Here is a 27,935-nt window from a genome sequence, read left to right on the forward strand (position 1 = left end):
ACCATTAAAATCCTCCTAAGGCCCACTGTACTGTTTATTTGACATCCAATCTGTTGATTAGGTCATAAAGATCCAGATGGAAAGTAAGAACAAAGATCAGCTTAATCTAAAACTTTTATGGCCCCAAAACGTTTTTGATGGTAGATATTCATTCAACACTTTTTCCTGTAATGTGGTCCACTTGAGATTGGGATATACCTCATTTTTGGTCTCATCCCATAAAATGATCTAGAAAAATAGATGGACGGCATGGATGAAACACATACATCATGGTGGGGTCCACAGAGCACCGACCATCAGCCACTGGCTGGTGGCAGGGGGAGTAGCCAATCCGTTTCCGCGGCCGGCCAACACTATACAGGGGAAAAAAAGGAGAAGAGGAAGGAGAAGAGGAGGAGACAGCCGTTCGATTCGAAGGTGGGCCACGTGTGGTTATCTGACCATCAGATTGTTGGACATTTATTGGACGAATCAGAGGTTAGGATTTGCCACAGTCGGTTCGACAATTTGGTCGGTTTAGTTTGACACGTGTACAATTTCCAATTGCGGCTGTGTATCTAGTGTCATAATCGGCCAGAGCAACAAATAAACACCCCACTATTTCTTTTTCGCGCTCTTCTACAAATTCCAAATCAATCCCAAAGCCCTTTCATCTCTCTCTGCGGCAAAAAATGCCATCTCATTCAAAGGTAATTTCTCTTTACGAAGATTTTCGATTTTCTTCATAGGCATTATAATAGATATGTTGCAGCCATCTTTGTAAATTTTCCCCCAACTCTGCTTGTGTATTTTGAATTGAATTGAATTGGAATGCAGTTCAATTCTATTCGATAAAACAGTGAGGGCGTTTGGTTGCACCAAGTATCATGAAATTTCACGATTAATCAGTCTAATTTGATGCAGAATATCACGAAATTTCATGATATTGGGTGCAGCCAATCGCACCCTGAAGAAAAAAGACTGAATTGAATTGGTCTTTTGTTGCCATTTTAGGGCCTGTTTGGGAATGGCAGAAGCCGTTTCATACACTTGCGAGTTCTGTTGGGAAATGTAATTCTGCCCTTTGCTTGCAGCTCAGGAAAACAGCTTTCCATGGAATGGAAAGCTATGAGAGATTTCCATGGAAATCTGCCAGTGCACTATGCAGACAAGCAGTTGCTTGAAACGCAAAAACCCTACTCGGTGTGAGTGCGCCTGCTTGCATCTGCCTGTCTGTCACTCTGGGTTCTGTGCTGTTGGTTATCTGTTGCTTGAAATGGTTTCGTGGATGATTTTTGTCAGAGGTTTTGAGTTTCTTCCTTCTCTTTTTTCTTTCTTCATTTTGGGTTGCAATCTGTTGCAATTAAGTGTGATCAGAGGTTTGGTTTTTACCCCCTTTCTTTTTTCTTTTTCAACTGACTTGTGATTTTTCAATGTTTTTAAAAAAAAAAAAAAAAAAAACTGATTTGTGATTTTTGCTGCTGTAAATTTTTGGGGATTTTCAAACCCTTATCTTTCAGGGATTCTTAAGTAATTGGAAGTCTGGATTTTTCTTTCTTCAATTTTATTGGGAATGATTTTGATCCAGGATTTGGGTGTTTGGGGCCTTTTCCGTTGATCGAGTGCCTTTAATCAGTTGCAGAAGGCATTTTTGGTTCGACCGAAGCCTGTCTCGATTCAATTGAAAATTCTGGTTTTGTCCCTTTGCTCGCTGTGATGTTTTGCACAATTTCGGTTTGACACTCAGTCTGACTGAGGAATGTCGGTTTTGTTCGGTCCGAATGAAGGTTATATCCGGTTTGACCGATCGGAATGCGTAAGTGTGAGTTTTGTTTCTAATCGGGTATAGGGTGTATAAACACCCTTGTAATTACGCGATTAGGGTTAAGACGAATAGAGCTTGAGAGCCAAATAGGGTTTTGAAGGGAGAAGCTAGGGTTTTCTACTATAAGTTGTTTCATCTCTTGTAACTTTTTGATTATACTGGATTGATTGTGGCTTTGTGCTGTGACTTTTTCCCACAAGGGTTTTCCATGTAAAATCTCTGTGTACTCCGTGTTTGCTTGTTCTTTTTTGTTCTCTATTGATTGTTTGATTCGTTATGAGGTTGCTTCCGTGCCCATTAAGGGGTTTCAACGCCCAACAAGTGGTATCCGAGACTAAAGGTTGGGTTATTAGATTGAATCTGGAAACATGACATCGATGGGGTCGAATGTGAAGTTCGAAACAAAATTTCACAGGTAAAAACAACTTTGAACTATGGAGGTTGAAGATGAAAGCCTCCTAGTTTAGCAAGGGCTGCAGCATGCACTCCTTGGGAAAGCGAAACGTCTGGAATCTATGAAGGAAGATGATTGGGATGAACTTGCTTAGAGGACGATTAATGCAATTCAATTGTGCTTGGCCGATGTAATCCTTTATATTGTCATTGATGAAACAACTACCGCAAGCTTATGGGTGAAGTTGGAGAGCATTTACATGATCAAGTCGCCTACTAATCATCTATATCAGAAGAGATGATTTTATACTCTTGAGTATGACAAAAGGGTCGTATCTCCCTGAGCACATTAACGCCTTCAACAAACCGGTTCGCAAGTTGACAAGTGTGGATGTGAAGATTGATGGAGAAGACAATCCTAATTTTGTTAACGTCTCTCTCCGGAGTCGTACAAGTATCTGGTCAATACTTTATGATATGGTAGGGATACCTTAGACGTCGAGACTGTTATCTCAGCCTTTCAATCGAAGTAGTTGGGAAGGAAGAGTAAATGCAGAGGTACTTCTACGAATGCATTGTTTGCTTGGGGAAGACCGTCTGAGCGAGAAAATGGGAAGTCGTGATATACATCCAAGTTGAAACACAAAGGTGAGTTGAAGTGTTGGAATTGTCAAAGGATGAGATATATGAAGGACTGTCAATATCCCAAAACTCAGAAGGAAGAGAAATCAGATGCTTCGCCAAAGGAAGCCAATTCAGCGGAATCTGGTCAAGGAACGAGTGGTGGTGACGTGTTGTCAGTGTCAAAGGCCGGTCACTTCTATCATGAGTGGATTTTGGATACGGGGGCATCATACCATATGTGTCCTCATCGGTGTTGGTTCACAACATATAGTGAGTATGATGGTGGCCTGGTTCTTATGTGCAATGTTCATGCTTATAAGATGGTTGGAAGTGGTTTGATTCACATCAGGATGGGATGGAGCGTACTCTGATCGATGTGAGGTGCGTTCTTAATTTGAAATAGGATCTGATCTCTCTAGGAGTTCTATATGTACTTGGGTGCAAGTTTGCCGGTTATGAAAGTGTCCTAAAGTTTTCAAAAGGGGCACTTATTGTTATGAAAGCACATATGAGTGGAAATCTTTATAAGTTGATCGGTAATACTATATTGGGTGGAGTTACAACGCCTATAGTGGAGTCCACGTTGGCACGTTTGTGCCATGCGTGCCTACATCACATGAGTGAGCACAGTATGAAGGTACTTCTTTATCATTGTTTAATTCCTCATTTTAAAAGTTTTGATTTAGATATATGTGCGCATTGCATATATGAGAAACAATTAAGGTTAAGCTTTAAAACCAAGAAACATGTTAGTAAAGGTCAGCTTGACTATGTGCATTCGAATGTGTGGGGGCCATCGCTAAGGGTGTACATCGAGTCGAACCGAGTCGAGCTGGCCTCAGCTCGACTTGGCTCGGCCACTAGCTGACCTTAGCTCAAACTCGGCTCGGCTGGGTTCGGTTCGGTCAGCAGCTCGGGCCAATTCGAGCTGAGTTCGAGCCAAGATCGAGCTGAGTTCGCCATTGCAACATTTTCACAAACACCTGAACTGTACCTTCAAAATCTCACTGTATTTGAGACAGTAGCAATGGTTTTACAGGTATTTTATCAAACACCTTCTAAGCAACATAAAAATCAAGAAAAAAAGGGTGTTGGTTTCATATACATACCTTTTAAAAAAAAAATCCAAACAAGCCCCAACTAAGCAAAGGACTCAAAAGTTAACATCTCCAGTTTTAGCAATTGGTGCAGTAGTCACATTAAGAAAAACAAAAAAGAAAACAAGTTACATTATCTGGCTGTACATAAAACTCCCAAAAAAGTATTCCATAGACACCAGCCGCCGTGATGCAGTTACATTTGCATAGTACTCTGCCTAATACCCCTTGTTTTCGCATATTCGAGCTCGCATGTCAACTTGGCCTCTCTTGCAATTGAAATATGTCTCCCTTAGGCCAACACACTCGCTTGATATGGATGGACTTTTTTCTCCAGCACAATCCCTGTATGAGCGCTTCTCGACCTTAACACAGTCGGTTTCGCTGAAGCACTTGACAAGTTCCATGGCGAGGCCTTTGCACGACTTCACCATTCCCGAATCTAAACCCCCTATACATACATTCCTTGCCACTAGCCACACTTGCTTGAGTCATTTTATCAAACACTTGGTGAGCAAAATCAATACCAAAGTAACCGAGTCACCGAACTAGTTCGATTCGAGCTGGGTTCGATCGGAGTCAAGTTGAGCTGGGGCCAGCTCGAACTCGGCTCAAACTCCTTTTCAAGCTCAAAAAATCAGCTCGAACTCAACTTCGAACCGAGTCGAATCGAGCCTTTTTGAGTCGAGTCGAGCGAGCTAACTGAGCTAGCTCGGTTCGTGTACACCCCTAGCCATCGCATGTTGTTTTGGAGGAGGGTCGCCATTTCAAGATGTGGAAAGCATTGGTTGAAAAACAGACTAGGTGATTGGTGAAAATTCTGAGGACAAACAACAGCGGTGAATTTACTTATAGGGAATTTAATCAATATTTGAAGACTGAGGGGATAGTGAGGCACAACACAATGAGGCATACATCAGAGTAGAATGTTGTAGCTGAACGTATGTATCTAACTCTTTTGGAAAGGGCCCGGAGTATGTTGAGTAATTCTGGGTTGAGCAAGGAGCTATGGGATGAGGCTGTGTATACGGCTTGCTATTTAGTGAATCGGTCTCCCTCTAAAACCATTGATTGTAAAATTCCAAAAGAAGTATGGAGTGGTCAGGTAGTTGATTACTCAGGGCTGCGGATATTTGGTTGTGATGCTTACTCTCATGTACCATCCATTGAGAGAGATAAGCTAGACCAAAGGGCTAATAAGTGTACGCTTGTCGGCTATGGTGATGGAGTGAATGGATACATGAAAAATCATATTTAGCCAGGACGTCAAGTTCGGTGAAGGTTTCTTGTTTCGAAAGGATGAGTACAAGGAAGTGGAAAAATTAGTTATTGATGTTGAAACAGACAAAAGTAAAACATTTGAAGAAGCTGAGTCACAGGTAGAGGTACAGGAAGAGGTGGTTGCAGCACCTGTCAGGAGAAATTCACCAAGGGATCGCAGGTTACAGTTGAGATACAAGGATGACTCAAACGTTGTGTTTACTCTTGTTACAGATGAGGAAGGCATGTCTACTTTTTAGGAAGCATTCGAAGACAGAGATGCTGAGAAGCGGATGACAACGATGCATGATGAGATATACTCTCTGTACAAGAATGAAATCTGGGAAATGGTGGAGCTACCTATTGGGCATAAATTGATTGGTTGCAAGTGGATTTAACGGAAGAAACTGGATAAGTACAATGCCAGATTGGTAGTGAAGGGTTGTGCTCAGAAGGAGGGTGTTGACTTCGGTGAGATATTCGTGCCAGTGATAAAACAAGTATCTATCAGATTTGTATTGGCTTTGGTTGCCCAATACATTCTGAAACTGGAACAGTTAGATGTGAAGACTACGTTTTTACATGGGGAACTAGAAGAGCAGATCTTCATGAAGCAACCTGAAGGGTTCGAGGTGTAGGGAAAGGAGAACATGGTTTGTAGGTTAAAAAAGTTGTTGTACGGCCTATAACAGTCGGCTAAGTAGAGGTACAGCTTGCTATTTAGTGAATTGATTTCCCTCTATAACCATTGATTGTAAATTTCCAAAAGAAGTATGGAGTGGTCAGGTAGTTGATTACTCGGGGCTGTGGATATTTAGTTGTGATGCTTAGTCTCATGTACCGTCGGTTGAGAGAGATAAGTTAGACCAAAGGGCTAAGAAGTGTACTTTTTTCGGCTATGGTGATGGGGTGAAAGGATACAGATTGTATGATCGGGTTTCATGAAAAATCATATTTAGCCATAACGTCAAGTTCGATAAAGGTTCCTTGTTTCAGAAGGATGAGTACAAGGGAATGGAAAAATCAGTGAATGATGTTGAAACAGACAAAGGTGAAACATTTGAAGAAGCTGAGCCGCAGGTAGAGGTACAGGAAGAGGTGGCTGCACCACCTGTTAGGAGAAATTCACAAAGGGATTGCAGGTTACTGCTTAGATACAAGGATGACTCAAACATTGCGTTTGCTCTCATTATAGATGATAAAGATCTATCTACTTTTTAGGAAGCACTTGAAGACGAAGATGCTGAGTAGTGGATAACAGCGATGTATGATGAGATGGACTCTCTATACAAGAATGAAATGTGGGAGATGGTGGAGTTACCCATTAGGCGTAAATCGATCGGTTGCAAGTGGATTTACCAAAAGAAATTGGATAAGTATAATGCTAGATTGGTAATGAAGGGTTATGCTCAGAAGGAGGGTGTTGACTTCAGTGAGATATTCGCGCCAGTGGTGAAGTAAGTATCTGTCAGATTTGTATTAGCTTTGGTCGCCTAATACAATATGAAACTAGAATAGTTAGATGTGAAGACTGCGTTTCTACATGGGGAACTAGAAGAGTAGATCTAACATGAAACAACCTCAAGGGTTTGAGGTGCAGGGAAATGAGAATATGGTTTGCAGGTTAAAGAGGTTGTTGTACGGCTTGTAACAGTCGCCTAGGCAGTGGTGCAAGAAATTTGATTTGTTCATATTGAGTCAGCGCTTTATCAGAAGTGAATTCGATTATTGTGTCTATTTTAGAGCACCGAGTGATAGAGAATTCATCATTCTGGTGTTGTATGTTGATGAAATGCTCATCGCCTGCCATAACATGTCTAAAATCAACATATTGAATGCTCGGTTATTCAGGATATTTGAGATGAAAGATCCAGGGGCTGCAAAGAAGATTCTCGGCATCGATATACATAGAGACAGGGAAATGAGCAGGCTATGGTTGTCTCAAGAGGAGTATTTTAAGGTCTTGCTCAAGTTTAGACTGGAAAAGGCTAAACCTGTTAGCACATCCCACGCTGCTGACTTTCAACTTTCTTCGGAGCTATGCCCTGCATCAAATGAAGAAAAGCGGTATATGTCTCGTGTGCCCTATTCGAGCGCGGTTGGCAATTTTATGTATGTCATGGTCTGTACTAGACCAGATATTTTACATGTGGTTAATGTTTTGAGTAGATACATATTAAACCCCGATAAGTAACATTGGGAAGTAATGAAATGGTTACTTCATTACATACAAGGTACGACGGACTACGTCTTGACATTCAAAAATTTAATGGAGAAACTTGTAGGATATGTGGATACGGATTATGTAGCAAATGTGGATAATAGAAGGTCGACTTCTGGTTACTCGTTTGTGTTAGCGGTTGGAGCTATCAGTTGGATGTCGAAGCTTCAGTTTGTGATTGCACGTTTCACAACTGAAGCTGAATATATGGTAGTGACGGAAGCATTTAAAGAAGCCGTTTGGTTAAAAGGGATGATGGACAAGTTGGGGCTTTAGCAGAAAGTTGTGCCTGTGCATTGTGATAGTAAGAGCGCTATCAATTTAGCGAAGAACTCGGTGTATCGTTTCCAGACTAAACACATTAATGTTCGTCATCATCTTATCTGGCAGATGCTAAAGGAATGAGGTGTTAGTCTTAAGAACATTCACACTAGTGAGAATCCGATGGACATGCTTATGAAGGTTGTTCTTGTAGAGAAGTTCAAGTTTTGCTTGACTTCTCTAGGCTTAGCAAAAAAGAAATGAAGACGGAGTGTGCAAGAGAAGCGACAATGATGGTGTTATTATTGAAGATGATTAGAGATGGTGATAGCAACTTGGAGCAGTAGAGTTGAAGGATTAAAGCCACGGTGGAGATTGTTGATCGAGTGCCTTTAGTTTGTTGCAGAAGGCATTTTCGATTTAAACAAAGCCTATTTCGGTTCGACCGAAAATTCTGGTTTTGCCCCTTTGTTTGTAGTGATTTTTGCATGATTTCGGTTCGACACTCTGTCCGACTGAGGAATGTTGGTTTTGTTCGGTCTGATTGAAGGTTATATTTGGTCCGATCGATCGGAATGCTTAAGTCCGAGTTTTGTTTCTAATCGGGTACAGGGTGTATAAATACTCTAGTAATTACACGATTAGGGTTAGGACGAATAGAGCTTGAGAGCCCAAGAGGGTTTTGAAGGGAAAAGTTAGGGTTTTCTACTGTAAGTTGTTCCATATCTTCTAACTTTTTTTATTATAGTGGATTGATTGTCGTTTTGTGCCGTGGTTTTTTCCACGTACGATCTTTGTGTTCTCTGTGTTTGTTTGTTCTTTTTCGTTCTCTGCTTATTTGATTCGTTTTGAGGTTGCTTTCGCGCCCATTAAGGGGTTTTAGCACCCAACATTTTCCACCAATTTATGGCTTTTGCCACTGTTGATCCTTGGGGACCTTTTGAACAACTTTTTTTTCCCCTTGATTTTACTTTTCGTGGAAGTGAACCATAAAAAAGGGTGAAACTATTTTGGTTTCCACACTTAGAGATCTCATCTTCCACTTCCACGTGATTTCGACAAATTTCTTTTTCTCTTCCACTAATCTCAAAGAGGGCCTTAAACAAAAATGGTGCACCTCCACACTTTGGTTATTTCTTCTCCATTGAATCGAACAATCAGAAAGGGAGCTTGGGCCATGCCGTCGATAGGGCATTCCCCAAAAGTTACATCTCTCGAGTTATTGGAGCCATTGAAGGAGGGATGGAGGGAGGGAAAAATCCTTCTTGGGCTGCAATGTTGATGTGGAATGCCCCAAAAATTGCACCAGTCGAGTTATCGGAGCCATTGATTGAAAACTCTTCAGGATTACAAACATGCAGAAAAATAGTCCAACCAATAGTTTTGTTTTAAAGATCATGCCAAATTGTATTAGGACTGGACAAGAAATCCTCTTAATAAACTACAAAGAAGACTGGCAGGAATTGAAAAAAGAAGAAGCAATTGACCAGGATACAAAGGGCTTTAGAAGCATGGTCCAAGAATAACATCCAATTTTTCATTCCTGAACACTTCATCTAGAAGTTGGTGATGGTTGTGAAGTACCTCTCATTTCTCTCAGTCAAAGCGACCATAGAGTGGCAAGAAGCAAAATTCTCCAAATAATTCTCCCCTTCTAACCTAGGCCCCATTCATTCAAAGCAAGGAAGAACTCCCCCGATCGAGCTTGGCATCACCCAACAATGCATTGGAAAAGATCAAAGAAGTGCTCCTAGATGACTCTAGCAAAGTTTACAATGCAAGAATATAGTGTCTTGAGGGCACATCAAGAATAAGTTAGGAATGATCATGCCTCTTTATTGAAACTTGTCGATCATGAGCACTTTACTAGTTTACTTTTTCTAACAAGTGGTTGACATTCAAGGGGCAAGAAACTTCTGATCGTGGCTAGGATCATTTGATTTGTGTGAATTTTGGTGTAAGGCCTGTGCACAGTAGGGAACAATAGATGAACTGTCTAAATCTCATAGATATGTGCCATTTGTGCACCTAATTTTTTGGTGTATTGCTCGTCCACAACAGGGATCAATAGATGAACTGTCTAAATATTGTACATGTGTGCCATGCAATGTTTTAAATATCGACAATATCGGTTGATATATCCCACGATATATCTTGTATCCCACCTATGCGATATACGAAACACATAGGTAGTGCTGATATATCCCACATGTTCGATCTGGTGAGCATTTTTAATTTTTGATCCATTTTTTGTTGAAATTATGTTAAATCAATGTCAAATGGTTATATATCCATTGGTTCTTCATATTTTGCATGAAAAATTATGGAGTTGGAGCTTTGATTTTGATATCCATTGGTTCTTCATGTTCTCCATGTTTTTTTTTTTTTTGAAACATGGAGTTGGAGCTGTTATTTCGATATCCATTGGTTCTTCATTTTTTCCAATTTTTTTTTTTTTGAAAATTTCCTTCAACCAGCTATCAATTGAGACTAATTTCGAAGTATTTAGGAGTATTTGATGAAATGATAATCACATACACTCTAGTTTCGAAATTTGAGTGTAGGTGGTCTGATTTGTGAAAAATTGGAGAAATTTCAAAATTTTCTCAATTTCTTCCAAATTGTTCACAATATTGCACTCCAAACATGAAATCAAGCATGTATGAGGGATGCTATACTGATTTGTTTAGTCCTTGTCAATTTTCAAAAAATAAAAATAAATTTTAATTAAAAATTATTATTATATATATATATATATATATATATATATATATATATATATATATATATATATATATATATATATATATTGAAATTTTCCTTCAACCAACTATCAATTGAAGCTAATTTCGAAGTATATAGAAGTGTTTGATGAAATGATAATCACATACACTCTAAATGTTATGCATTCAATTTGAATATAGTTGCAACAGTTCAGTCAGACAACGCATAGCTTAGGACCCTATACAAAGGAAACCTATTATGTGCACTTCTTTTTTGAGATGTTATGATTTAAAAAGTGTGTATTAAAGTTTTTTTTAAACAATCCCTGAAGTTTCATTGAAAATTCAACCATTTTCCCAATGTTTCCCAAAAGGTGAGATAAATTACCCGATACAAACGATATATCCAGTGCAATAACCAATACGTATCTGTATCCCAAGGATGCGATACGTAACATAATAACGACATTTCAAACACTGGTGCCATGTGTATGGAAATTGAGTGCTTGGCAAATAACTTAGATCTTAACACTTAGCATTAGATATTCTCTGGCAATAATAACAAAGTAACAATGATAATGGTAACGATAGTTATGAAATGAGCTTTCCATTTGTTGATTAATAGTTTTTTTTTTTTCCCCCTTTTGCAGGCTATGTCAAATGATTTTCTGTTTTATTGAAAGCTGTCTGCAGATTATTTAGATGGGAAATCCCGTCTTCAGTGGTATTAGCTGTTAACTTTTCCTTGTTATTCCCTCATAGAATGTGAAAGTTTCCACCTTATATATGCCTCTTGTTGGAACCTTGCTAAGGTCTATTTGCTGGACAAGTAGGCACACATTTATCATGTGTGTGATCTGGGCAGTTCACCAGGTGAGCCCCACCATGCATGTGTCCTGGCCCAAAAATCAGGCTGGCCTCATTAGGTGGGCACACACATGAAGACAAAATAAAAGTTAGAAAATTGATCAGCGGTCTACATTCAACATACATGGCAGGGCCTGCCTGAACTGATTCGGATTCTGCAAATTCGTCCATGGGTAGTTTTCTAATCCCACTCGAAAATGAGTGGCCTTTGCATTTCCTTGTCAAGACTTTATGATTTTGATCAATGCTATGAAAAAGCTCCATGTCTTGAGTCTGCTATGGTTTAATGAGGTGGTAGTAACACTAGATACATTGACAATGATATCAATCCAACTTGAGGTGGTATCACCATCAACTAGTTGCTAACTAGTTGTTGATGTCACTCTTCATTTGTCGTTGTAATGTTGTGTTAAGAACCTAACCAATATACCTAAACCATTGGGATCGTAACATACCAATCCCACCACGCTTCGCAGCTGACATCCGCAGTGGCCCACTCTGTGGTAGCACTCACCTTGGCCTCTATTTCCAGGTCGCCCTTTCTAGTAGCCCTTTTCCTCTTGGAGAGGATATGGTGGCTGCACTTTGGTTACTTGGGTAAACCTTTCCACCCTAAGACAATATGGCAGCTCCACTCTGGTTGTCCAGGTAGCCCTTTTCACATTGTGGTGGCTTTCACTTTGGTTGGGGTTACGCTTTCCGCAGGACATCCCTTCTGTGACTTGATTCACTTGAACAGTAGATGTGGTGTTGCCTCCGATCCAATTATTAAGAACCTAAGCCACGGTACTTTGGGAGTAGGATTTGTACATACGATACAAGTATATGATGTATAGTTATATTTCCAAATCGATGTTGTAATTTACATATGAAATGATGAAAGCTATTATTATCCATCTTACATGCATGGTATTCTGTTATATGCATGCTATTGTATTAATCAAAGTTATATGCCTCTTATTGCGTAAATCAATGTATGATCTGCAGTCTAAATACAAAACTCGTTGATTGCATAAACCTATGTAATAGACTAGATAGCGCTTGATTGTGATCAACCTATGTAATAGTCTCTTACATTGTGCGTGTGGGAGTTTTGTGCTCTCATTGCCGGTACCAAGTCCGGATAAAGAAGGGTTGCATCATGTTGACAACCAGCATCAAACTTAAGCCATAACTTCCATGTCATGAATCCAAGTGGAACAAGATTCAGGTAATCAACCCCAATTGAATGGGATAATGCTTAGATGATGATGATAATGATGACGATCTGCAATCTAAATACCAATTTAAATTGCAACTTCATCAACAATAAGAGTGTCAAACCATAACTTCAGGTTGGTTAAAGTAGCAATCTTGGCATCATATGAGCACTTTTAGTAAGTTCTATGCTCAAGAGATTTGTCCAAGCGAATGCTAATTGACTCAGCTTTTAACTCATGAGATAAAAGTAAAACACGTTCATAGCCGTCTATCTTGACTTTATTCAAACTATCATATGGTGATCTTTAAAATTAAAAATAAATAAATTTTGAAACACAATTGTCCCATTGACACCTCCAGTGTGACACATATCAAGACTTTTTTTTTTTTTTAATGAAAGATTAACACATATCAGGACTTGTAAGAAGGTCACATGGATTCTCATCTTGCCGATGAGGAGGCTGTTCCATTTGTATGCCCTTAGTCCCCGTAGGATCTGCACCCCTTATGGAACCCATTTATCGCTCTTTAGTTGTATTCAGTATTCATGAGGTGTGTGCAAAAAAACTGAACATGTGGCACGTGGTCTTCAGATGGAACCATTCATTGTAGAAGGATTTTTTACTATTGAACCCAAATATCCATTATTTTTTATGATAGAATGGGAAAATTTCCATTAGTCAGATGGTTAGAATTCTCCCATCTATGTGCTTTTGTGCAGGGGCCCATCTACAGTAGAGCTAACATTCTGGATAACTGGAAACTTGTTACATGTGCTACTACTTTGCAGTTCACAGCAACATGATAACCCTGTTCTGTGCAAATGTTATAAAAATCCTACTTCAAATTGGGATATCATTTTGAGTTTCAGATATATCGTTATCTAAATATCTCCAGTGCATTAGATTCTTACTTATGCTGCATGGGAAGGAAGTTTTGTCAGGCATGTTTCCTTGGAATGAGATAATGAATCCTGTGTTTTTGAAACCTGTTACACGTGCTACTACTTTGCAGTGCACGGGAACAGGATATCCCGGTTCTGTGCAAATGTTAGAAAAACCGTACTTCAAATTGGGATATCATTTTGAGTTTCAGATATGTTGTTATCTTAATATCTCCCATGCATTAGATTCTTACTTTTGCTGCATGGGAAGGAAGTTTTGTCAGGAATGTTTCCTTTGAATGAGATAATGAATTCTGTGTTCTTATATATGTATATATATTCTGACTCTCTGATCCTACAGATGGACCAAAGACTGAAGCTCCTCAAAGTTTGATTGATAAGCTTTATAGCACCTTTTCAAACGGCCTTCCTTTTGCAGCACCCATCTCCAATTTAAGGACTACTGAGCATGAGCTGGTATGCTTATGTCTTGAATGTGGAATTAAAGGACCTTGACTGGAGGATTTGCGCATCATACTTCGATTTTCAGTTTGTGCAAATGAGGTCCAGTGGTTCTGTGATCCAGAGCATTGGTTTGGTGTGCCCTCAACAGATGGACCGTGTCCCAAAAATCATCAAGATCTGAAGATACTTCCTATAATCTTGGGACCCTTTTTTGGCTTGAAATTTGACTATCTCTGTATTTCTCTTCTTAACTGTATTTTCAGACCACAAAATGGAAGTATGGATTCTCCTACCAAGGAGATTTTTCTTATATGGTCCATCCATAGTGGGGCCAACAGATCTACCATTTGGATGATTAAAACATGGCCCCATTTGTACAAACCTGAGTATACTCTGGATATTATTGGCTCGAGGATTATATAACTCCTCTCTTAAAATATGTAATCCATGTGCCAGGAAGCTGATAACCAAAAAAATGCTCATTCATGCTCTTTATAATGCATTCTTTTATAGGTACAAGGTGTTTTGCAAATGCTACAAGGATTTTCGAGTCCATTGTTTTACTGGGAAGACAGTGAACAAAGATTCCACGTTAAGAAAGGGATATATGTACCTCACCTTTCACAAACAAGTCTCATTGGAATTCTCAGCCAATTTGTATACAGTGCGACGTGCTTACATTTAGTAGAAAGTTTTGTCAAGAAGGTGGAGATCTCTTCTGTAAGATCTCCTCCTACCCTGAGGGCTTTTGCAAATTCTGTTTCTATTTGGCTCAAGGTATTCATATTCCTCCTGTAATATATGCAGCAAGTTTTAGTAAATTCTTGTTTTCTGCAATTCTTGATTTAATACTCTTTCGAGGAAAAGAGGCTGCGAAGTGTTGCACTAAAGAAGGAAACGGTGTCGGTTGGATCTGATACAAAAGCTACACTCACTCTCCTTGGACTAGCGAACGCTTTATCAAGGTTCAATCTTTGACTTGATTGTCTAAAGAACCATTATCAATTCTCTCTTTCATGGATAGGAGGAATCAGTGGGAAAAGAATTTGTTTTTGCAGAAAATCACAATTTTCCATAGTTTGGATTGCTAGAATCAGTGAGGATTTCCCAATTCTGTTTCCATTGCATTTATTGTGGTTTGGAAATCATGACTACCTTTTTCCACAAAATCATTGTTTTCCACTGTTCGGATTGCAAAAAATGGTGAGGAACCGTCTCTAGCATTTATTGAGGATTTCTCTTTAAAGAGAAATCATTATTACATTTTACACAAAATCACTATTTTTCACTGTTTGGATTGCACACATGTGAAAAAAAGAGAGTGAGGAATCCTCAATACAATTTCCCATGCTTTTATTGTGGGTTTATAATTGTGATTACATTTTTCCATGTCCTTTTCTCGGATATCTTTATCTCATGTTCTGGTTTTGTTCTCTTGTAGATTTCAGTGTATTCTGTTTTACATTGATATTCAGATCTGTGAGGAACAAAAGGCAGCGTGATATTTGATATATTACAACTGTTATCATGTGGCATGGGATATTACTTTTTTTTATGACCATTACACGTCTTGATTCACTAAGCAGACACCAGAAAAATCGTAAGATACTGTGTTGTCTTATTTTGTTTTGCATAGAGCTACTCTAGAAGGCATGTGGTTCACTATGAGCAATGCTAATTCCAAATCGTCATTTTGAAGTGCCACAGAAAACACATCACACATGTCAATGTGGCATCTATGTGCAAGATCCCAGACGGTCCCCTCAGTGCATGTGTCTAATCTTAGAAATTAGGTCATCCTACCATTCATGTGGGCAATATGTGCACATTGGGCGTAGACCATTGATTATCATTTTTTCTAACCATGCCATTTCTTCTTACATGTGTTTCACACCTCACAAATGAATTGGCTAGAGTTTTAAGGAAGATTCACCATGGGACTCACCATATGAATGTGCTGGATCTCACATGCATATGCCTTGTGATGTGTGTCTGTTTGTCTCTGGACTTGAAGATGATGTGTCTGGAATTAGCATTTCCCAGTACACTGTTTCCGGAGTAAGATTGAATTAGAAATAGAACTTTTCCTTTTCGCGAGTAGATTACATTGATTGAAAAAATTACAAGAATTTAAATCTTTGTACCAATGACAATAAAATTTTGCAAACTCAAAATAACCTTTTTTTTTTGTCAAGATCCCTGATATGGTAGAGCAGGGTGGCAAGCTGATGAATCAATCTGACCCATCCATTGTAGGGCTACCTATCATGGATGGCCTATGTTTACAGAAGCACACCTTCTACACAATCACAGATGCACCCCAGTTCATTTTGTTGGTTGATTAAAGGGAGTTCCCTTATATTGTTCATTTTCCAAATATTATCACTTCCCCTGCAGACCTTTTGAAGCCTATATCTTGATTTCAAGGTAGAAACATTCAACCACTGCAGTGAAAGCAATTGTGGAAGTAGTGTGGATGTTATTGAGATGCTGCTTTAGATAATTTCAAGGAGCCTGATTCTTTGCCTTTGGCCCATGCTGGAATATATTTGATCCCATGTTATCATTTGTTTCTTGTCATGATTTTGGTGAATGCAATATGGGGAGTGGCGGATGTTCTTTACTGTGACGAGTATTTTTTTGGCATTCGAACCACGACCTTATTAGCATTTTGCTCTTTTACGAGCTCTGCATCTCTCTTACAATGTTCCTCCAATTTGCAGTCTTTGCTTTGGGGCAGAATATCTACTGCAGGTTGTGCACGGGGCAATTCCTAGCGCTTACTTTGAATCTGAAACTGTTGTCCCAGCTGGTGAGATGTCAGTTCATATTCTCAACCATCTTTATAAGCAGTTGGATGAAGTTTGTCCTGTGCGAGGTGGTGAGGTTCGAGAAATATTTTGCCGCTCTGTATGTCTGTTTGTGGTTCTTTGGTTTTATGTGATTCTAATTCAAAGTGGTCCTGCTAATTTCAGGAGGAAGCATACCATATGCTTCTGGTGTTGTTTGTCGGAAGTTTACTTCCATACATAGAGGGGCTCGATTCTTGGCTTTATGATGGGACACTCGATGATCCATTTGAGGAGGTGATTTTTTTTCTGAGGAATATAAGGTTTTGAGTGGTTATGAAATGTCGTTTGCTGAGTTGCAGGATTTCATTTATGTGGGGTCCATGGTCTCATGAACTGTTGATATGATGAACCCACTGTGGATGTGTGATGCCAACAAACTTTCTGATCAGATGATTCCCCTTCTTTCTTTCTTCTTTTAGAAATAAAAAACAAGTTAATATCCTTCACCATCATGTCTTAAACCACACTTAAAATTTCTAAAATATAAAAACTAATAAAGAAAAGCTTATGCCATAGAGACCAAAATCCCAAATAACTTGGAAGCATCTCAACTTTCTAATAGTTTCAACGAATCTGATCTGGCAACACAAAGTCGCAGACATCATTGATCAGAATTACATGAACAAATTAGGCCTCGATGCCTTGAATGTTGTCTTAAGCTTCCTAGTTGGTGGCCTAACCTTCTTGAACATCAACGGGAACTTGATTTTGGAATCATGAAATTGCTTGGTATTCTCTCTCTTGCAAAGCGTGTCAGGTATGGTAGCTGTCTTGATGATCTGAATGCAAGGAGACCTTACCCTGTGGTGAGAAGCCATCTCGTCATACATCTGCTCAATGGCAGCATTAAGGGCATGTTTGATTTCCAAGAGCCTAGGTAAATACCCAGGAAATGGGTAATTATTACCATTTCATCCGTTTGAAAATCCAGGGAAACTTCTGCATTGGGAACTAGTTCAGATAGCTATTTAAAAATTTTGAACCGCAAGGTAATGTATATGATATATCAATTCCGTCCATATGTTTTACCACAATATTTTGAGGCATGAGCCAAAAAATGAGGATGATCCAACACTCAGGTGGCCTACACCAAAAGAAATAGTGGCCTCACAAAGTTTTTAACGGTAAGTATTCGATTCCTGTTTTCGTATGGTGTGGTCCACTTGAGTTTTGGATATACCTCATTTTTTTGCTCATACTATAAATTCAAAAGGCATAATGGATGAACGGTGTGGATAAGCGAAATGCATCACAGTGGGACCCATATATATTTTGTAATGTTTTCGATTTCCATGTCAAAAAAGTAAGCAGTCAAATCAGGTGCCTTGTAAATACACAGGGAAAGAATTATTACTCTTTTGCCCGGTATTTACCAGTGCACTGGAAAATCAAACAGGCCCTAAGAGTGGTGTCCCGGTATTCCTTGTACATATTGTGGTAACCAGTTCTGCTCTGGTACCGCAACCAAATTCCATAGTTCTCGACAGTGGTGGGATTCCTCTCAAAAATCTCATTGATGGCAAGCACTTGCCCATTACTCTTTTTAACCTTCTTGAGTTTCCTAAGAAAGTACCAGAACTTGGATTTCGCGCGAACCTCATTCGTGGCCCACAGTTTCATCCGGTAAATCTTCGGATGCTCATCGGTCGCCGAAGGGAGAGCTCTCCCAACCACCTGATGCTGATGGAACCTGAAGGGCACCATTTCTGTAGTTGGGAGGATGATAGATCTCAGAAACCCTAGAAATCTTTTCCCCTATGGGAAAACCCTTCTTTCTCTTACCTGTTTTCTGATGAATGTAGACCATGGCTGTATTTTTTGAAACCTATTTTCAGGCCACTGATTGAAGGTTGGCATCTTCTTACCTGGGAGATTTTTCGGGGCATCCCTCACTTGGTTGGACCCATCAGATCAACATTCTGGATCATTAAACCATGGTGCCCACATATATGAAACCTGCATCTCAGCAAACTGTAAGTCTGCTGAGGAGCAGCACCCTATAACCCCCTTGTATTCTTCGGGCTTTCCATATATAGTAATCCTCTTGCATAATTAATGAAGACTAGTAATTTATGAAATCTAGCAAAATTATAGTTCTATCATAATTCTTAGAACACATTGATTCCTTTTCAGCAATTTTCCTACTAGATTATTGCCAACAATCAGAAGTTTATGCTTGATTCACTGTCTTTCTAATACTGCATTTTTTTGTTGTTGTCTAAATTCTCTTTCTTTCCAGTTGTTCTTCCACACAAACAATGCAATTGCCATAGATCAGCCAGCATTCTGGGAGAAGAGTTATCTTTTGAGATCACTGCAACACGGAAAGTCAGGTCCTGGAATCTCACTGATTACTGGTGATGATGATTCCATGAAGAATGATAAGAGAGAGACAGGTGACAGGGAACCCGTCCGTCCATCTAGTTCTGGAGGGGGAAAAGATCAGAATGATATGGACATTGTAGTCTGTCCTCTATTTTTAAAGGACATGGCCAGGGCCATTGTCTCTGCAGGGAAATCATTGCAGCTGATGCGGTATGTTCCAGGGGACTCTGCAGAAATACCGGACAGGGGTAACGACTACGAGATGCCTGTTTCTGGCACATCAAAATGTTTAATGTCCAGCTCTCGGTTAACCGCCGATAGACATCCAGCAGGTGTCAAACCTGAAGATTTGAGCTTTACAGATTTTGAAGATCCAAGGTCCAAGGATGATGGTTTCTTTCGTGATGAATCTGATGCTTATTCAGGAGAGATGTATCATGCACAAGGAATGGGAGGGTTAACCTTGTCAGAGGTCTTCTGTGTATCTTTGACAGGTCTGATAGAATATGGCAGTCATGTCTTTCAATACTTCCGGCAGGAGTATCCATGGAATCCCAAAATAGCAGAAATATGCAAGTCTTACATGGAGACGGAGAAGCTGGAAAATGAAGATGGCGAGGCCATGCCTGCTTCAATTGGTTCGGAGAATATTTGGTGCAAGTTTTTGGTTGACACAATATTACAAAGAAGTAGTCAAGCAGATATTGAATTGGTTAAAGGTGATTCGAAGGGCGCAATGAAGGATTTGGATTTCTCTGTGGAGATAAAAGAAGTGGTCAAGGCTGTAAATTTCGTTGGTCAAAAGTGGATGATAGATAATAATGGCGGTATAGATGAAATGCATCTTGCTCAATCATTCTGCCCTGAAAACCCCGCCATTACTGTATCTAGAGATTTCCTTTCTAAGAACAAGGATTCCTGGGATGAACTGAACTTATCTAGAAACTTCTACCTTCCCCCTTTAAATGATGACAATCTGCGAGAGGCTATTTTTGGCGGGAATGATATTAACACTAACAACGAAATCAGTGGATTACCTAAAGGAATATTCAAAGGGACAAACTCTACTTTCGGTTTTCAATTTGGTGAATATCAGCATCTTCGTTTGGAGGATGACATAAAGACTACAGAAGCGTTATTTCCTTTTCCAACTCTTCTTCCTTGTTTTCAGGTATGGTTAGGCTTCTGTTGACTGGAATGTTTGTCTAGCTAGCATTTCTCAGCATGGTTTAAAATATCTTCCGATGCCAGGTAGATAGTCTGACTTGGCTTGGTATCAGCCCCAGACGAGATGATTCAAGGGCCTGATTCAGAAAAGAGGAAGGAGCTTGACCTGAATCAGACGAATCAGCACATGACTCTTCCATATTGAATAGGTCACACAGTGCATGTCGTATGTGTTGTTTGATACAGTCATATAACAAAGGGGGTTCAACTTAGTGGAACTTGTCTGAGTTGTATTGATATCAGGAATTCTACCAAACTCCACATTGATCGAGCTGCTCACGGAAACTGGTATTTTAAACCATGCTTCTAAGTGTGGTTCTAAAAATCAGATTATATGGAACAGGAGGACGTACCAGTTTTGGAACTTTTGCCTTTCCAGAAAAACAGCACCCTTGCATCAAGAGTTCTCAATTGGGTTCAGAGTTTCAGCCCAAAGGCTACACCACTTCCTCTAGTTATTATCCAGGAATGCCTTCTTATATACATAAAGAAACAGGTTGATAGATTGAATTCAGCTCCGTTTTCTTTTCACTATAATCTATATATTGTGGACTCAGTTCACAGGGTTGTGCATCCTAGGTGAATTATGTTGGTAGGCATATCTTGTCAAAGCTGATGAATGGATGGAGATTGATGGATGAACTCATTGTGTTACGGGCTATTTACTTGTTAGGTTCAGGTATTTCTTGGTTATCTTGAACTGTGGTTTTGTTCATAAGACGATGATGTTGGGCTAAACTGTGTACTGTGTTTTGATAGATGGTGGTGCCTCATCAGACATGTAGCATGCACGTCCGTCAATGCAAGCTGCCAGATGATAGGCCCCACTGTGGGATGGAGCATGGCACAATCCTCTGATCACTGACAATTTTAACTGTCTGATCGTGGTCGTTGAATTTCAACCGGCTGACCATGTAGTTTTTAGTCATCCATTTGATGTCCACAAATTGGATTAGGATTGCCCGATCGGTGTGATTTTTGGCATATGTTCATTTGGGCTCAAATTTTGGATGGTTTAGATATGCTGCATATAAGGGAGATGAGTCACTGCCATTTAAGAAACGATGGAAAACACATCCACATACTAATACTATTCTAGCTCAATATTTATTTAATTTGCGAACTTGAACCCATCTTTCAGGTGACCTTCTTCAGCAGTTCTTGACTGTGCTTTTTGATAAGCTAGACAAGGGAGAATCTTGGGATGATGATTTTGAATTGAATACCGTACTACAGGTGTAGCTAAATTGAAATTTCTCTCGTGCAAAGGTGCATTCATTTTTCTTGTTTTATATTTAGATTAGTGATGCTTCATGGCTACAGGAGTCGATCAGAAATTCTGCTGATGGCATGCTTCTAAGTGCGGAGGATTCTTTGGTTGTGTCAATCCTAAAACCTCATGCCTCAGATGATGAAGAACGTACAACAAGCAATATCTCAACTCCCCGAAGAGGTCGCACCCACTGTTTTGGGATTGATGCCCTGGACACGCTGAAATTCACATACAAGGAATGCACTTATTCACTAGTTGGTTTGTTTGTTTTGTTGTCAGCAGTGTTGTTTCTCACTGTTTCCAGGGATGCAACAGGTTTCTTGGCCCCTCGAGCTTATTGCTAACCTGGAGGCAATTAAGAAGTATAATCAGGTAGGTTTTCCTTTTAGATTCACAGTTTTACAAGGGTCAGCATCTGATGAGGAATTTTGGTCCAGTGTCCAGCAAACCTATGATTTATTGCTGCTTTCTATTCTGCACATTTGGGGGCCATGGTATGGTGATCCACATTGTATCCAATGAGCCCCATTATGTATGGAAGGTGGCCCAGACTCATCCAGATTGGATGATCCATCCCTTCAACCAGTGTTCTATTTGAGGAAAAAGGACAGCAACAGTGGATGTTAAAAAAGCAGGCCAAAGAAATAAAGGTTGGGAACTTCAAATGTGGAGGCATATCCCCCATCCATGAGATGGAGATCATAAGATCGATGATTTGAATCACAGAACTGTGGGCCGCATAAAAGTGTTTCCTGAGGCTGTCCCCTATAGTTCCTCTGATCTAATTTCCTCCTGATATGGTCTGTGATGGAGTGGAATGTCATAACAGGATCATGTAGCTGACCCCAATTAGTTGGGATACGGCTTTGATGATGATGATGAATTGATGATCTAATTTCCTCCTGATATTTTTGACAATTTTCATGTTCCCTATAGGTGATGGGTTTCTTGTTGAAGGTGAAGCGTGCAAAATTTGTTCTTGACAAAGCTCGGAGGTGGATGTGGAAGGTTCTTGCTTCATTAATTTTCTCAGCATCATCTGATAGGATAATCTCATGAAACATTCATCACTTTTTTTCTTTCCCAGTAGGATGGTAGTTGAATTCATGCAATTCATTTCTGATGATTCTTTCTTATATTTCCCATCTATGACACCTGAATCTTTCAAATCCCTCAGAGTAACCTTGTTGGATTCGACACGACATGGGTGTGGTTGCAGGATTCATGTCAGATATGGCTCAACCTTAGCTAAATATTTTATATTTTAGGAGTTAAATTACATTATGTTTTTAGGGGTTTTTGGGTTTTTTCCTGTTTTGTTTTAGTTCTGAGTTTCTGTTGTTTTTCCTTTTCTGTTCTAGTTTGTTGCTGTTTCTCTGCTCTTTTCGAATAAAATTTCACCTTTCAAAAATAAAATTTACATTATGTTTAAGAATTGATAAAGTATGTTAAAGAATGTTCAATTATAAAAAAATACTAAAATACTACTTACATAACCATGCCTCCGCACCCTGAGATTTTGGGGCCAATCAAATCCAGCAACTGCATTTGCTTCAGCATATAGATATCTGATGATCTTCTTCTTCTTCTTCTTCTTCTTCTTTTGCTCCTGCTTTTGCTTCTCCTTCTGCTTCTCCTCCTCCTCCTCCTCACTTTTTTGAGCAAAGTATGGAAAGATATAGGCCTCCTAGCTAGAGCTGGGCATATCTGACCCAATCCGGTGGATCCGACCTGATCAGATCTGATCCTACCCGTTCCGAACCAAACCAACGGCTTGGATCGGTGCGGATTGAGTAGGATCAGTCAGATCCGACCGTTCATCGGATCGAGTTCGGATTAATGGTTAATCCGATCCGATTGGATCTCGAAATCCGATCCGAATGGATCCGATTCGATCCGATCCGACCCGATCCGCATAATGTTCATTCAACACTATTTACTGTAATGTTGTCCACTTGAGATTGGGATATACCTCATTTTTACTTTAATATCATAAAATGGTATAGAAAAATAGATGGACGGCATGGATGAAATAAAGACATCATGCTGAGGTCCACGGAACACCGACTATCCACCATTGGATGGTGGAAGGTGGAGTAGCCAATCCCTCTGCCATGCTCAATGCTCGAGGTGGCATCGATCACTGTGCTGCACAAACATGGGAAGTGGGAACTTCCCGTGAGGTCGAGCTGTGTGGGCCCTACCGTGATATGTGTCGAACATCAACACTGTACATTTGGTAGGTCTCCTTTAAATTATGGGATATCCTAAAAATCAGCCGTATACGGAACTCAGTTAGGCCATACCATCTAAAATCATGTGAAGATGTTCTTAAAACATATAAAAGCACTTGGTGGGGCCCACCTAAAATTTGGATGCTTCTAAAACTTGGTCTGACTCTTCATCCAAGTGGGACACACATAATGGATGGTCTTGATTTGTGAACCACACCTCGGTGGGCCCAAAAAATGATAATGATATTTTAACGGGAATGTAACCATTTGCGTGTGAAAGTGAAACAGACCAACTAGCTCGTAAAAGGATTGGCTACTCCCCCTGCCACCAGTGGTCGGTGCTCTGTGGGCCCCACAATGATGTACTTGTTTCATCCACTCCGTAAATCTATTTTATTAGATCATTTTATGGTAAGATATTAAAAATTAGTCACATCCCAATCTCAGATGGACCACATTACAGGAAACAGTGTTCAATGACAATTGACCATTAAAAGCTATCTGGGGGCATAAAAGTTTAGAATCAATCTGATCTTTGTTTTTTCCCTTCATCTGGGTCTGTATGACCTAATCAATAGATTGGATGTCAAATAAACAGTACACTAGGCCTTAGGAGGATTTAAATGGTGGATATCCAATTACTATTGTTTTCCTGTGGTGTGGTCCACCTGAGATTTATATCCCTCTAATTTTTGGTACATAGCCCTATAATTATCTTTAAAAATGGATGAACGGAATGGATGAAACACATACATCATGGTGGGGCCCTCAGAGCACCGACAACTACCACGGGGCTGTGGCAGGGGAGTAGCCAATCCGTTTCGCAGCTGTACTTCCAGTTGCGTGTGAAAGTGAAACATGCCACTGACACTAGCTGTAGTAGATACGTGTCGCGCGAAGAAGAGCGCAAATGCGCCTCGAGCTCCGAGTTGTACGAACAGCTCAAATGAAATCAAAGTTACATGGCCCTCACAATGATGTATTTATTATATCCATACCGATTATCCATTTTTCGTGATCATCTTAGAGCATTTGAAAAAAAATAAAATCACATTTAAAGCTCAAATAAACCACACCGAAAATAACGGCAAGGATATCTGAACCTTGCCCAATCCGATCTGACTCGGTTTTTCCGACTGAGTTGGACTCGGATCGGATCAGGCCACATACAGATCGAATTGATTCGAGTCAGGTAACCCGGACTCGGTCTCTACTCCTAGCATTTGCTGGGATCTTTCTTTCTTTCCTTTTGTTTCAGACATATACGATACAAAATCTGAGGAAAGTAACACCAATACCCTTATAAATAGCCTTTATGATCATTAACCTTCCAATGTTGGAAGTTATGCATTGCAGCAATTAATGAAGATGCATCGAATAGCTTGGTTGTAAAACAATAATCTTCTAGTGGTCTTAACTATAGCAAAAGATTGTTATTTGAATGATTCTTACTATATATTATTTTCATCTGTGACCCTAATAACTGCGCTGCTGCACAAAATATTGCTGCAATAAGTTTTTTTTCTTGTCATTTTGTAGAATGAACATTTTCATTGTCTCATTTACCATTGCTTGGGGAATTTGCATCTGGTGAAACTTATTCCATTTATCCAGCTTCTACCTTAGAGTTACGTTTGCTATTGTTAGACAATTTTCTTTGGATTATTAGTTGATTGGTGTTCATTAGCTGCTACATTACTTTGTTATTGTTTGAATAATTATCGGGTCCTGATGCATCAGGATGTAATTAATGCCCTGATGTGCCAATCCCGTAGAAGTGGGGCCATTGGTTCGGCGGTCCAGACTCCAGACATCGACCTGATGGCCCCAATGAGTAGTCACTAGAGATCCAATCTTTGGCCTTTATTCCTTGCTGATTCTGTATTTTCTTTCAACTGTCAATTTGTCGTTTTTTTCCAGTCTGGAAGGTTTTCTAGGCATCCCTCATCCACATGGGCCAGTCAAATCAATGGCCTGGATCGTGAAACCATGGGCCCAACTCATATAGAACAGGTGCATCAGAACTCTATTCACGTTTTGATGCGTCATGACCCGATAATTCTTTTAAATGTGCTGCAGTCAACTTCCTAACTTCGGTCACGGTTTAAATTTCCTCTGGAACAATAATTTCTGAAAAAAAAAAAAAACTCTGGAGCAAGATTTAGCAACGAATGCCTCATATTGAACATTCAGACAGAGGGCTGTTTATGTGGCACTCCTCTCCCCAGCTCATTCCAATTTTCTCTCCCCCTTTTTCACCACTCCCCTTTCCCTTGAGGATGTGTGAATGACCGCTTGGAATTTCAGTAATTTGATGAAATACTCAAACAATGTACTTTATGTAGGCTCACACTACAAGACAATACATGTGAGACCAATGCCTGCATGATGTCCAGCCTTGCTTTTTTTTTAGCCAATGAGCAGGGTCCACATCTTAAACGACTTGAAAATTACACAATTTCAAGGAGTGCATGTGTTTTGCACCCACACCATGCAATTCCTCACTAGTCGATCCATATAGTTCTGAAACTGCATGTTCTGTGCCTTCTCAGGGTGGAGGGACCACAAGGATCAACCATAAGCATCACTTGCTGGTTGAGCAGAAGCTTCTCCATTTTGTGGATGCATTCCATCAGTATGTCATGGATAGGGTAAATACAAACATTTCACATCTCAACTCTTTTTTCTTTTTTTAAAATTTTTTGAAAGATTTTCACCTCTCAAATCATATCAAAAGTAGAATTGGAATTCTTTGTAGCTGAGCTGATCACAATAAAATAAGCAGGTGTTCCACAGTGCATGGCTTGAACTCTGCAAAGGTATGGCATCTGCAGGCTCTCTTGATGAAGTCATAGAAGTGCACGAGGCCTACCTCTTGTCTATCCAACGGCAGTGCTTCGTGGCTCCTGATAAGTTGGTAATTGTCTTTAACTGCTAATAGGCATTTGGATTGTTTTTTGTTTCCATTGTTGATGTGATTGAAGTGCAAAAAGATGTAAAGTGACGTTTGTCGTCTATTTGCAGTGGGCATTGATTGCGAGCCGGATCAAGAGCATTCTTGGGTTGGCTCTTGATTTCTACTCCATACAGCAGACGCTGTGCAGCGGTGGTGCGGTTCCTGCTATCAAGACGAGATGTGAAATGGAAGTGGATCGGATCGAGAAACAGTTCGACGATTGCATCTCCTTTCTACTCAGAGTATTCATCTATCCCTTATCATCTTTCCTGTATTCGTGATCTGTCTCAGTGCATGCGGTACTCAATATGCATACAATCAATGCATACATATTTACACGCATTCATACAGAAATCAGATTCAGACCCATCTCTACCTACAACTGGTGTCCATGCCAATCAATCTGGACCATCCAATTGTGGGCTACCTCCTGGAAGGTCCTCCCTATCTAGTTAATGGCCTGTTTTTGGACGGGAAGGAGAGTTTATGGCAGAAGGTCCACGGATCAAATGGTTAGGATCATTCAGTTGGTGTGATCTTTGGCTTACGGCCCATCAATTGGATGGTCAAGAGGCAGGAGCTATGGTCATGTGTAACAATTGGACAGTGTTTACTGGCTCATATCACACCATAGATAACTGGTTCTTATTGTGAATATATGTAGGTACTATCATTCAAGCTCAATGTGGGGCACTTCCCTCATTTGGCAGACTTGGTTACTAGGATCAACTACAATTATTTCTACATGTCTGATAATGGCAACTTGCTAACCATCCCTGGCTCAGATACAACTTCTAAGCTGGGAAAAGCCTTCCCGTCAAGACCCGACTCATAAGGAATCCTTGGTATGTTAGTTGATGACTTGTGTTTTCGTCAGGATTCTTTATGGGATTTGGAAGGGGAACAACATGATATATGACACTGGTGTTGCCGTGAGGAGGAGAATCATGTCTAAGATTGTTAGACGGGTGCTAGCAAGACTAGAATTCAGCGGCCTCTCATTTTCAATTTCAATGGAGATGTGGAAGGGGGCGATTTTGGTCGTCCTTGGCTTGCGTGCCTTGCCTTTCCTTGTTTTCCCATGTAGTGGTGCAGCGAGAGAATGTCTCCTGCTTTGTGGCTTCTTTGTGTCTTTTTATGTGTGTGTGTGTGTGTGTGTGTGTGTGTTTAAGAAATGGATAATTGCAGAAAGGTTTTTGTTGCAACATGTAAAAGATGCATTAACAAATCAAGCAACTTGGCAAGGGGTTGAGCACATTCCCAATGAACA

General features: G+C 40.0%; 3 protein-coding genes across 7 annotated transcripts; 1 reads left to right on the forward strand and 2 right to left on the reverse strand.

Moving 5' to 3' along the window:
• The first annotated feature begins 384 nt into the window (after positions 1–384).
• On the forward strand, positions 385–27,932 carry LOC131218651 (uncharacterized). Of its 5 annotated transcripts, XM_058213320.1 has the most exons (18): positions 391–689; positions 11,034–11,107; positions 13,695–13,810; positions 14,312–14,575; positions 14,666–14,763; positions 16,522–16,684; positions 16,774–16,884; positions 18,890–20,146; positions 20,546–20,698; positions 20,782–20,881; positions 21,344–21,438; positions 21,526–21,709; positions 21,789–21,847; positions 22,412–22,483; positions 26,262–26,360; positions 26,495–26,626; positions 26,734–26,907; positions 27,330–27,932. In XM_058213320.1, exons 2-18 carry the CDS (start codon positions 11,086–11,088, stop codon positions 27,498–27,500), a joined length of 3,270 nt encoding a protein of 1,089 aa, XP_058069303.1. In that variant the 5' UTR covers positions 391–689; positions 11,034–11,085; the 3' UTR covers positions 27,501–27,932. The 5 variants fall into 5 exon arrangements, 4 of the variants coding, with proteins under 4 accessions (XP_058069306.1, XP_058069303.1, XP_058069305.1 ...); XR_009157800.1 differs by lacking the exon at positions 27,330–27,932 and having other exon boundaries at positions 385–689; positions 22,412–22,470; positions 26,734–26,873; XM_058213323.1 differs by lacking the exon at positions 20,546–20,698 and having other exon boundaries at positions 389–689.
• Positions 3,945–4,387, reverse strand: LOC131218655 (mitochondrial protein PET191-like). Its single transcript, XM_058213327.1, has one exon. It carries the CDS (start codon positions 4,350–4,352, stop codon positions 4,137–4,139), a length of 216 nt encoding a protein of 71 aa, XP_058069310.1. The 5' UTR covers positions 4,353–4,387; the 3' UTR covers positions 3,945–4,136.
• Positions 17,073–18,427, reverse strand: LOC131218657 (large ribosomal subunit protein eL20-like). The gene is made up of 2 exons (XM_058213328.1): positions 18,057–18,427; positions 17,073–17,503 (listed from the first exon to the last, which is right to left on the reverse strand). Exons 1-2 carry the CDS (start codon positions 18,352–18,354, stop codon positions 17,265–17,267), a joined length of 537 nt encoding a protein of 178 aa, XP_058069311.1. The 5' UTR covers positions 18,355–18,427; the 3' UTR covers positions 17,073–17,264.
• Positions 27,933–27,935: the final 3 nt, after the last annotated feature.

Source organism: Magnolia sinica, chromosome 11 (assembly GCF_029962835.1).
Source record: "Magnolia sinica isolate HGM2019 chromosome 11, MsV1, whole genome shotgun sequence".
NCBI classification, from domain to species: Eukaryota; Viridiplantae; Streptophyta; class Magnoliopsida; order Magnoliales; family Magnoliaceae; genus Magnolia; species Magnolia sinica.

Excerpts from the sequence above, each read along its gene's own strand:
- LOC131218655 (XM_058213327.1), bottom strand. The coding sequence starts at position 4,352 with ATGGTGAAGTCGTGCAAAGGCCTCGCCATGGAACTTGTCAAGTGCTTC.
- LOC131218651 (XM_058213320.1), top strand. The coding sequence starts at position 11,086 with ATGGGAAATCCCGTCTTCAGTG. Across the intron at positions 20,147-20,545 it reads CTCTTCTTCCTTGTTTTCAG|GAGGACGTACCAGTTTTGGA; the intron begins GTATGGTTAGGC and ends TATATGGAACAG. Across the intron at positions 26,627-26,733 it reads TCGTGGCTCCTGATAAGTTG|TGGGCATTGATTGCGAGCCG; the intron begins GTAATTGTCTTT and ends GTCTATTTGCAG.
- LOC131218657 (XM_058213328.1), bottom strand. The coding sequence starts at position 18,354 with ATGGTGCCCTTCAGGTTCCATCAGCATCAGGTGGTTGGGAGAGCTCTC. Across the intron at positions 17,504-18,056 it reads CAAGGAATACCGGGACACCA|CCCTTAATGCTGCCATTGAG; the intron begins CTCTTAGGGCCT and ends AAATCAAACATG.